The sequence below is a fragment of the Mesoplodon densirostris genome, chromosome 15, assembly GCF_025265405.1.
Source record: "Mesoplodon densirostris isolate mMesDen1 chromosome 15, mMesDen1 primary haplotype, whole genome shotgun sequence".
Classification (NCBI taxonomy): Eukaryota; Metazoa; Chordata; class Mammalia; order Artiodactyla; family Ziphiidae; genus Mesoplodon; species Mesoplodon densirostris.
In genome coordinates, this window is record NC_082675.1 from 85,939,587 (window position 1) to 85,953,817 (window position 14,231).

The 14,231-nt window shown below is 36.5% G+C and overlaps 1 protein-coding gene across 1 annotated transcript in view; it reads left to right on the plus strand.

Annotated features, from left to right (window-relative positions):
- Nucleotides 1-12,319, plus strand: part of C15H18orf63 (chromosome 15 C18orf63 homolog) — a 29,720-nt gene extending 17,401 nt beyond the window's left edge. Inside the window, exons 8-12 of the mRNA XM_060118381.1 lie at nucleotides 1,760-1,856; nucleotides 1,968-2,050; nucleotides 3,253-3,436; nucleotides 11,071-12,066; nucleotides 12,254-12,319. Coding sequence (XP_059974364.1) covers nucleotides 1,760-1,856; nucleotides 1,968-2,050; nucleotides 3,253-3,436; nucleotides 11,071-12,066; nucleotides 12,254-12,319 — 1,426 coding nt within the window. The remainder of the gene's footprint in view (nucleotides 1-1,759; nucleotides 1,857-1,967; nucleotides 2,051-3,252; nucleotides 3,437-11,070; nucleotides 12,067-12,253) is intronic.
- The last annotated feature ends 1,912 nt before the right edge of the window (nucleotides 12,320-14,231 follow it).

Sequence of the window (14,231 nt, forward strand, 5' to 3'; positions counted from 1 at the left end):
AAACTGTGGTATATCCACACAATGGAATATTATTTGGCAATAAAAAGGAATGAAATATTGATACCACAACAACATGACTGAAGAATCCAGACCAAAAAAATAGTATGTATTATATTATTCCATTCATATAAAAATCTAGAAAATGCCAACTAAGGAAGAATTGGAGGGATTACAAGGACAGTTTGAAGAGTGATGAGTATGTCTACTATTTTGATTGTGGTGATGGTTTCATGGTACATACATAGGTCAAAATGTACCAAGTCGTACAGTTTAAATATATGTAGTTTATTGAGAGTCAATCATACCTCAATAAAACTGTAACCAAAAAACTACCTTATTTCAACTCATTTTTTGTTTTTTTGAGATTATGAAATGTTCTAAAATTGACTGTGGTGGGAGTTCCCTTGTGGCCTAGTGGTTAGGATTCCAGGCTTTCACTGCTTCGGCCCAGATTCAATCCCTGTTGGGGGAACTGAGATTCTGCAAGCCACGTGGCATGGCCAAAAAAGTTTAAAATAAACAAAAATAAAATTGACGTGATGGTTGCACATATCTGCAAATATACTAAAAACCACTAAATTGTATACTTTAAATGGGTGAATTAATTGTATGGTATGTGAGTTACATCTCAATTAAACTGCTTAAAAAGATCTATCTATTGGGAATTCCCTGGTGGTCCAGTGGTTAGGACTCTGCGCTTCCACTGCAGGGGGCACGGGTTCGATCCCTGGTTGGGGAACTAAGATGCCACATGCCACTGGATGTGGCCAAAAAAATAAAAATATCTATCTACTTTTTTTTTTAATTTACGTAAGAGTTTTAACAATTTTTTTTTTACCTGGAGGAGATACTATAGGCAAGTACATGATTAAAAGTGGGAATGTATATATAGCCTAGAATCTGACAATAACAAGTAGAAACAAGAACTCAAACAGCTCCCCATTCTGGGTCAGCAAACAGCTTGAAAAACCTCAAACTGCCATGAAGGGAGAGCATCATTTTACTGTGTATACATTAGTACCTGGGACTATACTGATAAGCCAAAAATGCTACTCTATTTGGTAAACTCTGCTAAACAGACCACATAAACACAGTACACTTTAGAGAGAGAATCTTAAAGTGCATGACTCTAAAGGCCTCTGATATACATTTACATTTTTATTAGACCTAGTTTTAAAACAGTAAAATTTCTAGGTATCTCATTACAAAATTACAACTATTATAATATCAATAGAATATTATAAACTTGTACATATAATTAATGATTCATTATCATTTGATATGAGCTGTTTTAAGTTTGTACTGTCTTCAGGGGAAAAAATGACTTATTATTAACATAAATATGACTATTGGCATGAAATTTTAACCTGCTTAGGCAAAAGAACTTTCAAGCAGCATACACACAATGCCTTGGTCATTGAAGCCAAGAAGAGGTACGTAGGGAACAAGATTTGACTCTGATTGATTCAGCTCTTAACAGACTTTTCCCTAAAGTGTAACAATTACCAGGCATACCTCTGTGTGGCAACACTGTATTCATTAGTTTGTGTTTATAACTGGCTTATTGTTTGCATCAGTTCAACTTAGTTTTTTCTAACAATTCTAGTTGTTAAGAATTTAGTACAATGTTAATTTAGAACTGGGAGCTTATTACTTATGTGTTGATAGTTGCTAAAATTTTTGAATGCTTTCCAGATCACATAGTTAAACTGTATCTAAGCATTGGCTCATAATACTTCACCACCTCTATCTTTTATAGTATGAAAATGGGACAAATAATAAGTATTCTTCACACCATACCCCCTGACTGTCCTTTTCACTCATATGAAGATTTCCAGATGCACTGGGATGACCTGGTAAGGAATAGAAACATATATTACATTAGTAGCTATTTGATTTTACTTCTTGTAATTTAACCTTAAGTTTAGCTTTCTCAGGAGAATTTCAACTTTGTTCTTAATTTTTAGTATAGCTATAAGCTTCCAGAAAATTGTGGAACTAAAATATACTGCAGCATCTACTTCAAAATGATAGGAAGAAGGATCTTCACGTATCCTTTATATATGTTCTCTGCCCACCTTATGATACAGGCTTACTCCTGCCCTGATGTCATCATTTTCAACCTTCTCTAAGTTCAAATGAAGCTACTTTCCCTCTACTTATTTTTATCTGAATAAGTGTTTTTCGTTTTCCTTAGAATTTTGCTATTTTTATTTGAGGATGAGCTTAATAAAAATATTTTTTCCCCTTAAACACTACTGCAACAATTTAGACAGCAGAAGAAACTTTAGAGTAGATAGGAAAGATGTTTACATGATTCCTAGTAGAAAGTAAGAAAATAATTGCAGGCTTCTCCTTAGCCAAGGGCTCCCTCCTGTGGCCTGCTGGATATTACTGAAAGGGTAGAATTAAAAGAATTAGTTATTTAATGAAATTTTCTTTTTAGGGTATTTAATTTTACGGTCAAAGTTTAGAGGATTTGAGTTGCACTTAATGCACCCCTTTGATTCAAGAAAATATTTTTCTTAATGTTATTTTTAAAAATCAACATACAAAAAGCACACAGCGCTCAGGTGAAACTCTTCCATCTTAATTAGTACTTATTTCACCATTTCTGTCTCTTTATATTCTGACCAGGGGGAGTTTCCAAATGGAAGAGGGAGGAGCCTAATGTTCTCTTTCTGTATTCTGCATTTCCTAACCCAAATCATAATATACAGCTGAGGTTGACAGGTATCAATTTTTCCCCTTCATTAGGTGCTAAGACATTATTCCAAGTCTTCCGAATATTTTTCATCAGAAAAAGTAACTGCTTTTCTCAAAGAGCTGCTTTCAGAGCTTGAATACAATCTATACATGTTGTTTCTCTGTACTGAATTTTTACTGCTCTTGGAGATGCAGCGTGTTTATTGTTTACTATAAACACTTATTTTTATAATCTATAAAGGTCATAGTATCTTTTTTATAAATCATTTTTTTATAAATCTTAGTTTGCCAGTCTGTGTAGAAAGCCATATAGTAAGGGTACTGTGAGTCATCTTTATTGTGAGTGTTAAAGTTTAAGCAGTTAAGATTCCTGTGAGTAACCGTTCTCTATAGCTTTGGATAACATGGAATAAGCAATATATAAAATAGTTAGGATTTAGTTATGTGCCTTTTTAGCAGTTACTATTTTAAGACCGTTTTACTTCCATTAAAAAATGCTGTCTTCTATCTACAGAAAATATCCCACTGTTCTTTAACAATGTTCAGATACCCTCTCAGTTGCATCAGAAGTCAGCCCATACAGTTCTTTCCAAGGGTAGATATGGAAAGTGTGTTGAAAAGTTTTCTTTCAGATTTAAAATCTAAACTGCCCCATGTATGTGGATTTCCCATAAAGATGACAACTAAACCGTGCTACTACACACAAGAACTAACTAAGCTGTATCTGCAGGTAAGAGATTCCATATCCTACCAAGTTCTCTAAGACATGCTATGCACCTTTTGGCTTCAGTGATGGACTGCCTGCCCACTGTGCTATAAGTCTTTTCCCTCAGTTCAGTGTTTCCCTAATACTATTTGTCATTGTTGTACTTAACCATTTGTTATTGTCATTATTATTATTATTGTATTTAACTTGGTATTATGGTAGTAGTTGTTTACTGTTCTATTTCTTCTAATTTAACATGAGTTCCTAGAGGGCAAAGAGCATATTCATCTTCTTATTCCAAGTTCCTGGTACTTAATAGGTGTTCATTAAATATTTTTTCAAAGAATAAATGAATAAATCATCGTATAGGATAGTTTGGAAACATTTGCCTCATACAAATCCAAGTTTTCTTTGAAATTCTGCCACTTCATTTGAGTCTGATTGATTGAAAAAGCCTTTGAATAATTCCATTTATAGAAATTGAATTAACTTGGTAGCATTTTCATTGTAAGATGATATGCTAAGTGAAATCTTATTTATGAAAAAAAAGAAAAAGTAGCAATTAAGCAATATTGATGAAGAAAATATGATGGCCTATCTTCACACTCAATAAAATAAGATTTCTTTGTCAAAAGGAAACAAAAGGGAAGTTTTTGAAGAACAAGTGGAAATTCAATTTAAATTTTTCAAAAATGATCTTTCTTTTAAATGACAAATATGTGTGTTTTCATCAAAAGGAAAGACGGAGGTTTGAATAATTTGAACAGTTCGAAATGTAATATGAATTATTTGAATATTTCTGTGTCTTCTGAGTCTCCTTTCTTGACTTATAATACTAGTGATTTAGGCTTTCATGTGGTGTTGACTTGCTATGTCTCAAACACTATATGCCTCATGGCATTTTTTCAGCTTTTGCTGCCATACTACTTGTTTCATTCTCTTTATAATCCTCAAGTAAAATTCACCAGAGCCAGTATTTGATAGACCCCTTTTATCTTTTCTAGCCAGGTCACACCATCTGTCACTAGCCAGCCTGTGGATCTGGTATCCTTGGGTTAGGGGCTAACACCTCATATAAATGCTATAAAAACGTAATAGCCAAGATATCAGGTGCTATAAGGCAAGGCCATTTCCTTAGAAGGGAGTGTGCATGGACAAATACCAATTGGCATCTTTATGATCTTTATGAATCTTAAAATTTTGCCCTGACATAACATTTTAAAAAGTTCAGTTGTTGGCCAAGTCCAAATCTGAGGAATTTAGAAGATATGTCATTACATCATGCATTTTTATTGAATATATTTTTTGAATACCTTATATTTCCAGCCTACATCTGTTTTGTAAGTGGTGAGTCCAGACAATATATTTGCAAAAATTTGCTTCTTAAATGAAAACTAACACTTATTTGGAAATTCTTTTCTTTATATTGCTTCTGACAATTGGTACATTGACAATAAGAATTTCTCCTCAGTTTTATTGAGTGCCTTCTCTGTGCCTTCTCACTTAATCATCAGAATAGACTCTTGGGGTAAAAAATTGTTTTCTCAGTTTTGCAGAAGAAGAAACTTGAAGCTCACAGCATTCAAGTAATTTAACCAAAGCCACACAGTTAAATACATTGCAAAATTAAAACTGAAACCCAAAGAATGGATTCTTAGTTCTAAAATTGGAAAAAGTTTAGATTTGTGGTTAAGAGCCAGGCTCCAGAGACAGGCTGCCTAGGTTTCAACTCCTTACTACTTGTATAATCTTGGGCAAGTTATTTAATCTCCCTGTGCCTCAGTTTCTCCAGTTGTAAAATGGGGCATCGTAGTAGTGGTAGTCATAGCACGTGTCACAAACGGGGCTCTCTAGGAGGCCTACTCTGAAGTGGAGTCCAGTGCGTGTGATGCTTACTGAGAAGTGCGCTTGGAATCAACACCTACAGACAGCAGGGAAGGAAGAAGAATGGGTAAAGGGAGAAGTCAAAAGCAAAGCAGGTGCCAGATAGCCATGGCCAACCTTCTGAGGAGCACAGTGGCTAAAACGGCCCATCACAGTGGTTCTGCATTGGCCAAAATAGCCAGGCCTTTACACCTCTTCCATCTGTCGTTGGATTTGGGCCACCTGGAGACAGGCAGGTTATAGGGTGAGATGGGTCTCCATAACTGAGGCAGTCTCTGCAGGGGCTGACTGCCAAAGGTGGTTTGCTGACAGTACCCCGGCAGCGGGGGAGCAGCCCTTTCTTGAAGGGGACCTGAGCAGCACATCACCATTTCCTTCCCAGTACTTCATAGGGTTTTTTGTGTTTTGTTTTTGGATTAGATAATCCTATTTGGAACAGTTCCTTGTACTTGAGCTCTCAGTAAATGTCAGTTCCTATTATTGCTACAACCTTTTTAGCTCTAAGATTCATGAAGTACTAAAAAGAATAAATTTAAAAAATGAAAAAAATTGATCAAACTACTTGATAAAACTCAGCTGACTTAAAAAAGTAAATTAGTAGGAGTGCTTAGCCAAACTAGCTTTTTTTTTTTTAACTTACTGGAATTCTCCAAGATACATAAAAGAAATTACTATAGTATAACGAACTCTTGTATGCCTATCATCTGGCTCCTCCTTGACGGATTTTTGGGGTGAGGGTAAACTGTAGTATTTTAAAACAAATCCAAGATACGCTGTTATTTTAATCTGTAAAGACTTTAGTATGTGTCTTTTTCTGATAAGAGCTTTTTAAAAATATTATGTAACAATAATTCATTAATATCACCTAATACCAGTTCATACTGCAATTCCCTATTTATCTCAAAGATTTATTTTAGAGGTTTCGTTTAAGTCAGAATCCAAGCAAGGTCCACATAATTTGGTTGTTCTATCTCTTAGATCTCTTTTATTGAATAACATTCCAAACTCCCCTCCCTTTTATTTATGCCAGTTATTTGCTGGGAAAACTGGATCATTTACCTGGAAAATGTCCCGTATTTTGCATTTGAATGATGGCTTCCTTGTTGTGTCATGTCTTTTAAACTTAACACATTCTTCCAAGCCCCATATTTCCTACAAACCTGTACTTAAATCCTAAGCTTAACTGAATCCTGGTTGGACTTTAATCAAGAAACACTCAGGTGGTGCAAGACACAGAACCAAATTTTAATAGAAAAAAACACATTTGATCCATCATTTTGATCAGTCCTCAAGCTTCCTTTAACAATTTCCTTAATTCTAGGCCTCCATTAGATATCCATTCATATCTAAATATAAGTTAAAGCTTTTGGTTTCCCTATAATTTTATGTTAATGTACAAAGTTATATAAATTGTATGTAAAGTTCTAGAAGTTAAAAGTCAACTAAGCCACACTGACCCCTGGCAGAATAATGGTAATCATGTGGTAAAGCATATGTTTTTTTGTTAGGTTATGACTTCACAAAACTTTGGTTTGTTGACAATTTAAGTATTTTAAGTTCTGTGAATTACTTATGATTTCATCTGCTGTTTACATTGGCCCTTTTTGTAGTCTTTTTTAAATTTTTGAACGTAAACCTAGAAGAGGTTTCCCCCTTTGGGCTGTTTACTATATTTTAGAAATTGAAAGAAGGAGTAAATAATACATTGACAGGCTAGGGAGCAAAACAAGCTCCTGGAAATTATTTCCACCAGATATATATTCCTGAGAGACAGATGAAGATGAAACTGGGTGTGAATATAAACGTTTCAGATACATATTCTAGGTAAGTTTTATATCAAAATACAGGTAATCTATTCTTACCTGAATCTGCGTAGAATGAGTTTTTCTTTTGGTATCTCAAGTAGTAGGTATATTGTTTAACAGTTACTATGGTTTATGAAAACCAAGGGTCTAAAAAATGTTCTTTGATTTTCTATAATTGATTTCAACTTAGTTCTTGACCTGTTTTTTCATCAAATGGAAAAAATTCAATCTAGACATTTTAAGATGATTCAGCCGCTTATGATAAAACATCTTTTTGAGGTAGAATTTCATTCAAATTTAAGAATCATTCTCCCCATGATAGCATCTACGTACAGGGGAAAGCCTATATAGGGTGAGGGCATTTGGTGTGTTTGCCTCAAATGGTCCACATCAGGAGAATGAATGCCCTAAACTCTGTTTCCAGACACCTGCAAAGCTGGAGAGTGGACACTTGGGCTTCTGTTAACTCTGCAACTGGAAAACCAAAGGCATTCATAAGTAAACTTTTCAGCAGAAACTACAGAAGTATGGCTTTACCTCACTTCTTTCTTCCAAATATTGTATGAGTGCATCTGACTGGTTGATCCTAAATCACATCCTGAACCCTAGCTGCAAAGGAGAAAATGTTCATTTTAGATTTCCAGGCTCTAGAAGGAGGGTGGAATGGGTATTGAACATCAGTCCACCGTATCCGTCACATCCATCACACCGTCACAGCTGAGTAGTGGAGGGGAGAGGGCAGGCATTAACTTCTTGACTTGCATTAGTCTGATGTTTCTGGTCTCATATGGTATCTTGACAAAGATGGTGTACAAGGTGTTCTTCTAGCTCCTTTGTACAGATGGTCTTCAGAAGAACAGCTGTACCCCCTCTTGAATTTCTCTAGAGCTACATGTCAAATTCTACATGGGTAGAATTGTGCACCCCTCCCCCCCCAAAAAAAATTGACATGATGAAGTCCTAACCAGCAGTACCTCAGGATGTGGCCTTGTTTGAAATAGGGCTGTTACAGAAATGATTATATACTGGCATATGTGGGCCCCTAATCCAATATGACTGGTGTTCTTATATAAAAGGGAAATTTGGACACAGACTCATTTGCAGGAAGAATGCCATGTGAATATGAAATGGCCATCTCCAGGTCGAGGGAAGAGTCCTAGAACACATCCTTTTCTCATGGCCCCAATTCTGCCAGCACCTTTATTTTGGACTTCTCACCTCCAGAACTTTGAGGCAATCCATTTCTGTTGTTTAAGCCACCCAGTTTGTGGTGGCTTTGTTATAGCAGCCCTATCAAACAATACAAACTCCTTCTTGATGTGTGCTTTTTCACTCAGCCTAGCAATCTCCTGGCATTATAAACCATTCCTCAGTTAGCTTCTGCATCACTTCACTCAGGGTCATGAAAGCTGGCTAGATCCTCTTCTGTGCCCTCTGCAAATTATGAGGAAGTAAAGAGGGGTGTCTTCTTGCCTTCCTGACATGGATAAGACTCCAGCTTGAGAAATCTACAGACAAAAGTGAATCCAGTCACCTACTTTGAGCATCACCCAAACCTTACCCAGGACTTTACTGGGGACTTCCCACTTCTCCCACGAATAGCCATGGTGGGAGAAGGAGCATTGTTCTCTGTGGTGACTTTGTGTTATGTCAACTTGAGTACACTGTAGGTATGTGTCCTTGAATTCCTTCCTACATCGTTCTGGCTTAGGGTGGCACGTGATTGGGAAGGTGGAGGCGAAGCAAGAGCTACGTTCACACAGAGCAAGTCTGTGTGAGGCCAGTGTTGCAACTCAGCCTCATTGGGATAAGCTGTGGCAGCTTGTTGATGTGGAGCAGAAGGTGGGCCATAGCTCCATCTGCCCAGACCACATCTCCTCCTTCAGCTCTCTGAATCCTGCGTCGGGTCTGTATGCATCTCCATTGCCAAGTGCACCAGCCCTTTTGTAGGTCACCTGTACTATGATGTCAGAGGCTTGAAGTTGGGAAGAGACCAACTGCTCTCTGACATTCTACTCCATTTTTCAAGGTGGCCACAAGGTCACCCAGCCACATGCCCTTCTGACCAGTGACAACTCTCCTATTGTAGTATGGGGTCTATGTTCCCTCCCTTTGGGTCTGGGCAGGCCTGTGATAGAAGTGATGCTACATGACTTCCAAGACTAGGTCATTAAAAGAAAAACAGTTTCTCTTGGGACACTTGCTATGCCACGTGTGAGGGATCCCAGTCTACATGAAGAGGCTACCTGTAGGTAGTCCAAATGACAACCAGTGTCGATCATCACACATGTGAGTGAGGAAGTGATTCCAGCCCCAGAGTCATCTAACCACAACTGCCTGAGAGACTCTTAGCTAAACCATGTCAAATCCCAGAATCAAAAAATAAATAAAAATTTTTTTAAAAATCCCAGAATCATTAAAGATAAAACATAATTATTTTTGTTTAAAACCACTAAGTTTTGATATGATTTGCCGGATAAGTAACTGGATCACTCACTCACTTTTCCTCTGCCTGTTCACAACTCTTATCTCTTAAAATTCTGTCCTACTGTCCTTCCAACTATATTCAACAACTGAATCTCCAGTAAGGGAGAGAAAAAACAATTGTTCTGGTTTGAATATTGTTCCAGATTGTTTTTTTAATTTTATTTCGAGGTGTGAATCTATGTGTTTTTTATGTCAGAGGGTGAGAAAAGAACTCTGTGTTCAGTGTTTCAGGTTATTGTCACATGTCTCTCTTTTACAGACACTAAGACTTAATAGGTATGTATTTTAAAAGGCTATAAGCCCTTCCCAGCAACAGATGAATAGATTAACAAATGTGGTATATACATACAATGGAATATTATTCAGCCATAAAAATGAATGAAATTCTGACATGTGCAACAACATGGATGAACCTTGAAAAGCTAAATGAAATAAGCCAGACACAAAAAGACAAATATTGTGATTCCACTTACATGGAATACTTAGAGTGGGCAAATTCATAGAGACAGAAAGGAGAATGGTGGTGACCAGAGCTGTGAGAAGAAGGAAACGAGTTATTGCTTAAAGACTATGAAGTTCCTGTTTGGGATAAAGATAAAGTTTTGGAAATAGTGGTGATGATTACACAACAGAAGTACAGTGGGGAATGTACTTAATGCCACTGAACTGTATGCTTAACAATGGATTAAATGGTATATTTCATGCTTTATATTTTTCTACAACAATTTTTTAAGAAGACTGTGAACACTTGTTTCTCTTTGATGTATCTGACAAGTCAGTTTGACGAGTACTTGCTGAATTGCTTCCAGGTACCAGGCACTCTAGTAGGCAATAAGACTGCAAAATGATTAAGACACAGTCACTGCCCTATACTCGAAATCCTACTTGTTCTGAAAGGCGTAGTGTAGATGCAACCACCTCCTCCATTAATTTAATTTCTGAGCAAGTGTTTTGTTAGTAACTGTGTGAAAGATTTAAGAATGTGAAGGATGTAAGAATAAGTAACTCATAGTTCCTGCCCTCAGAGAATCTAGTATCTACTTAGGGAGACTGAACATGCACACTAAAAGATAAGAGCATTACCTTGTCCTATTTTTTTGGTGACAAATAAATAGTAACTGATAGAAGATCCTTGGGAAGTTGAGAGGGAAAAATGGAGAGAAGAAGGAAAGACATTCTGAGAGAGCAGAACGAGCACGTTTGGAGGACGATGGTAGCAGCTAAGGGTATAGTTTTTATAGTTGATTTATATACAATTTAGAATATAACTTCATCTTAAAATATTATCTTGAAAGGATGGTATCTAAAGAAGGATACAAATCATAAGGCTCACTAAGGCTCATTGTTTTTTGTTTTTCTTTACCTGTTCTATGTATTGTCGTGTTACTTTTTATCCTTATTTTGATGATATCTTATATCTTATTTCTTTTCCATTAAGGACATTATTACATTTTCTAAATTTCCTAATCTTTATCCTTTCAGGAAAACAAAGTCAAGGCGCCTAATCTAACCACTAAACAAAAGTTCAGGTCCTCTCTGGCTCAGGCCCCTTCCACAAGACCCGTCCAGGCTCAAAGTATTCCACTTCATTCAGTAGCCATGGACCACAAGGTGGAGCTTTCGGTCAGCCAGCCGAAGCCCTATGTGTCCTCAACTCTGCACCTCCAGCCAGAATCTGTTCAGAGCAGAAAGAAATCCCTGCCTGACAAGGCAGCACAAGTACATCTGGAAGTACCAAAGCTCAACAGAGGAAGTACTCAAGTTCAAGACACAGATTTTAGCTCCCAACATAATATTGCCCCTAAATTCATACCAGTTTTCAAAAATCGACAATTACAGATGAACAGAAATATCTCAGAACCTGACAACCTGAAAAGAAAACATGTTGTTACAGAATCCAAGTTGCTTTCACTTAAAACTAGTGTGATCCAGGATGATAAGCTGAATTTAGATCCAGCTATTAAAAAAAGATCTAATCGCAGCATTCAGATGAAGACTCGTAGATCTCTGCAAGAAAAAAACACTGAGTCCTTTGAAAATATGACAGAAAATCCCCCTTCTAGTGGAAAATTACCAGTCATGAGTTTAAGTGAAATTAAGCAACTATCTAATAGTTCAGTATTTCAGATGTCAAATGACAAGTTAGGTGTAATAAAAAGTGCTGTTGACTTCCAAATGAATGAAAAAGAAAATTTGACAAGCAAATACATAACACAAATTTTAGGGAAAGGCCACGAGTCACTAAAAGTGAAAAGACCACCACACATTTTTGAATCAGATACAGAAATGGAAGATGCCCAACTGCTGCAGCAACAATCAGTTGATCAAACTAAAGCTGATGTAAGTGACCGTGGATTAATAGTAAGCAGAACAGCCCCCAAGTCTAAAAGGAGATTATGTCAGGACTCTTCAGAAACTTCAAAGAAGCCTCACTCCAATACTATCCATTATGGACAATCCAGTTCTTCTAAGAACCAGGTAAAAAACCTAAAAACAATTTTAATCTGGGGATATTGACCATGTGATAGACCTTAAAACCTCTAAATAAAGATTTAAATGATTTTGCCCAAGATCATCTAGAAACATTAAGAAACAGAATGTCTAACACAACTGCAAGTATATACAGTTAATTTATAACAAAATGTGATTCTTCATCTGGTTACAGATGCATAACTTGGACAAATCAAAACGTAAGAAATCATCATTCCTAAAGCTTAGGACATGGATGTGAAAGAAGGAAATATCCACCAGGTAACTTAGGTGATATCTTCTGATTGATTGATTGATTATTATTTGGCTGCGTTGGGTCTTCGTTGCTGCACGCAGGCTTTCTCTAGTTGCGGTGAGCGGGGGCTACTTTTTGTTGCGGTGCGCGAGCTTCTCATTGCGGTGGCTTCTCTTATTGCGGAGCATGGGCTCTAGGCGAGCAGGCTTAAGTAGTTGTTGCGTGCGGGCTCAGTAGTTGTGGCTCGTGGGCTTAGTTGCTCCACCGCATGTGGGATCTTCCCAGACAAGGGATCAAACCCTTGTCCCCTGCATTGGCAGGTGTATTCTTAAACACTGTGCCACCAGGGAAGTCCCTGATTTATTTTTTATTAACACAATTGGAATTACCAAGTTTAGGGATCCCCGATCTCATGTACCAAAGGAGCTACTTTTAATTCCTTGAAGCCTTAAAATCAGCAAGGAAATAGTAAATGGTGGGGACACTACAGTCCTTGACTAAGGACTGTACACAGCAACTGTAATGTGTTGTAAAGGCCCCTAAAGAAGGATGAGGTAGAGAGAGGTCCCATCACTGGCTCCCACCCACTCTGTACTGGGGTCTTTGCAGACTAAGAACAAGGCATGGCGCAGACTGCCTAAAGATACAGGATTTCATAGCCATTAGAACACCTACCTTTTGGACTCTTACCCAAGTTGATTAACCTTAAATGTTTCAAAAGTTAATCATTAAGTTCAAGTTTACTCCAAAAAATTTTGCAGTGCTCTCTGAAGTTAAACTTGAGATTTAGCTGATGAGGCTGAGTCCACAGCACTGAAATCACAAAACCATGCATCTGGAAATTGCATTTTATTCCGTTCTGCCATCTGTTTAATCTAACAAACATATTACTAAAATACCCACAAATACTTTTTTGCATAGAACTGTTGGAATATTTTCAATTCAAATTTATTATGAACAAACTACCAAGCATTTTCTTGTTTTGTTTTCCAAATGCTATTTCTTTCTATAATTAATAGAGTTTTCAGCCTGATTTGAATTACCAAAAGATACTTAAGTATATTTTCATATATTTTATAATGTTAAGTTTCATGTAGTTTTTGATAGCTTACTATATGCAGTCAGTAGGTGGTTGAGGAAAAAATGTATGTGCTAGCTAGAATCCCTTAAAAGTTTTTTATTTTCATTTTTAAAAATAAATGAAATCTACTCTAGATTTCATACTGTTTTAGAAGTATAGCACTTTCCCACTTTGAATTACTTAAGACCTAACACAGTTTTTAACAATTAAAACATCTGTCCATCAGCTAGAAAGAATAACATAATGAGAAAAATCATAGGATATCATAATGGAAAAGAAGTTCCCCAAAATATAAAATTAATATATACCCCTGTAAAATTGTTAAATAATAAAAAACAGTTTCAAGAAAAAAGTAAAAAAACAAAAACAAAAAACCACCTGCAATTCCTCTTTGCAGAGAGAACCACTCTGAACAGTGGATGGACACACACACACTCCTGTGAACATGGAATCAGGCTCCATACGCTGCTGTGGAAACTCTTTTATCACTCAACAGGTTTCTTCATAGTTGGATAGTGTTCCATTGCAATGTGGATATCCTATATTTAACTGTCCCTACTGATTGACATTTAAGTTGTTCACAGCCTTTCACTATAACAGTGTCATGTAATTAGTCTAGTACAGATCTTTGCAAAATCCCAGTTATATAGTAGTTTTGTTAGTTGGAAATATCTTTATTTTGTCTTTTTATTATTGAAATGTATTTGAATTCATTATTTTTACTGTTGAAATTTTCAAACCACACAACATGCATAGTATAAAAAACCTCTCAGTACCTATCACCCTGCTTCAACAATTATTAATATTTTGCCACTCTGTTTCATCTATTTCTCACAG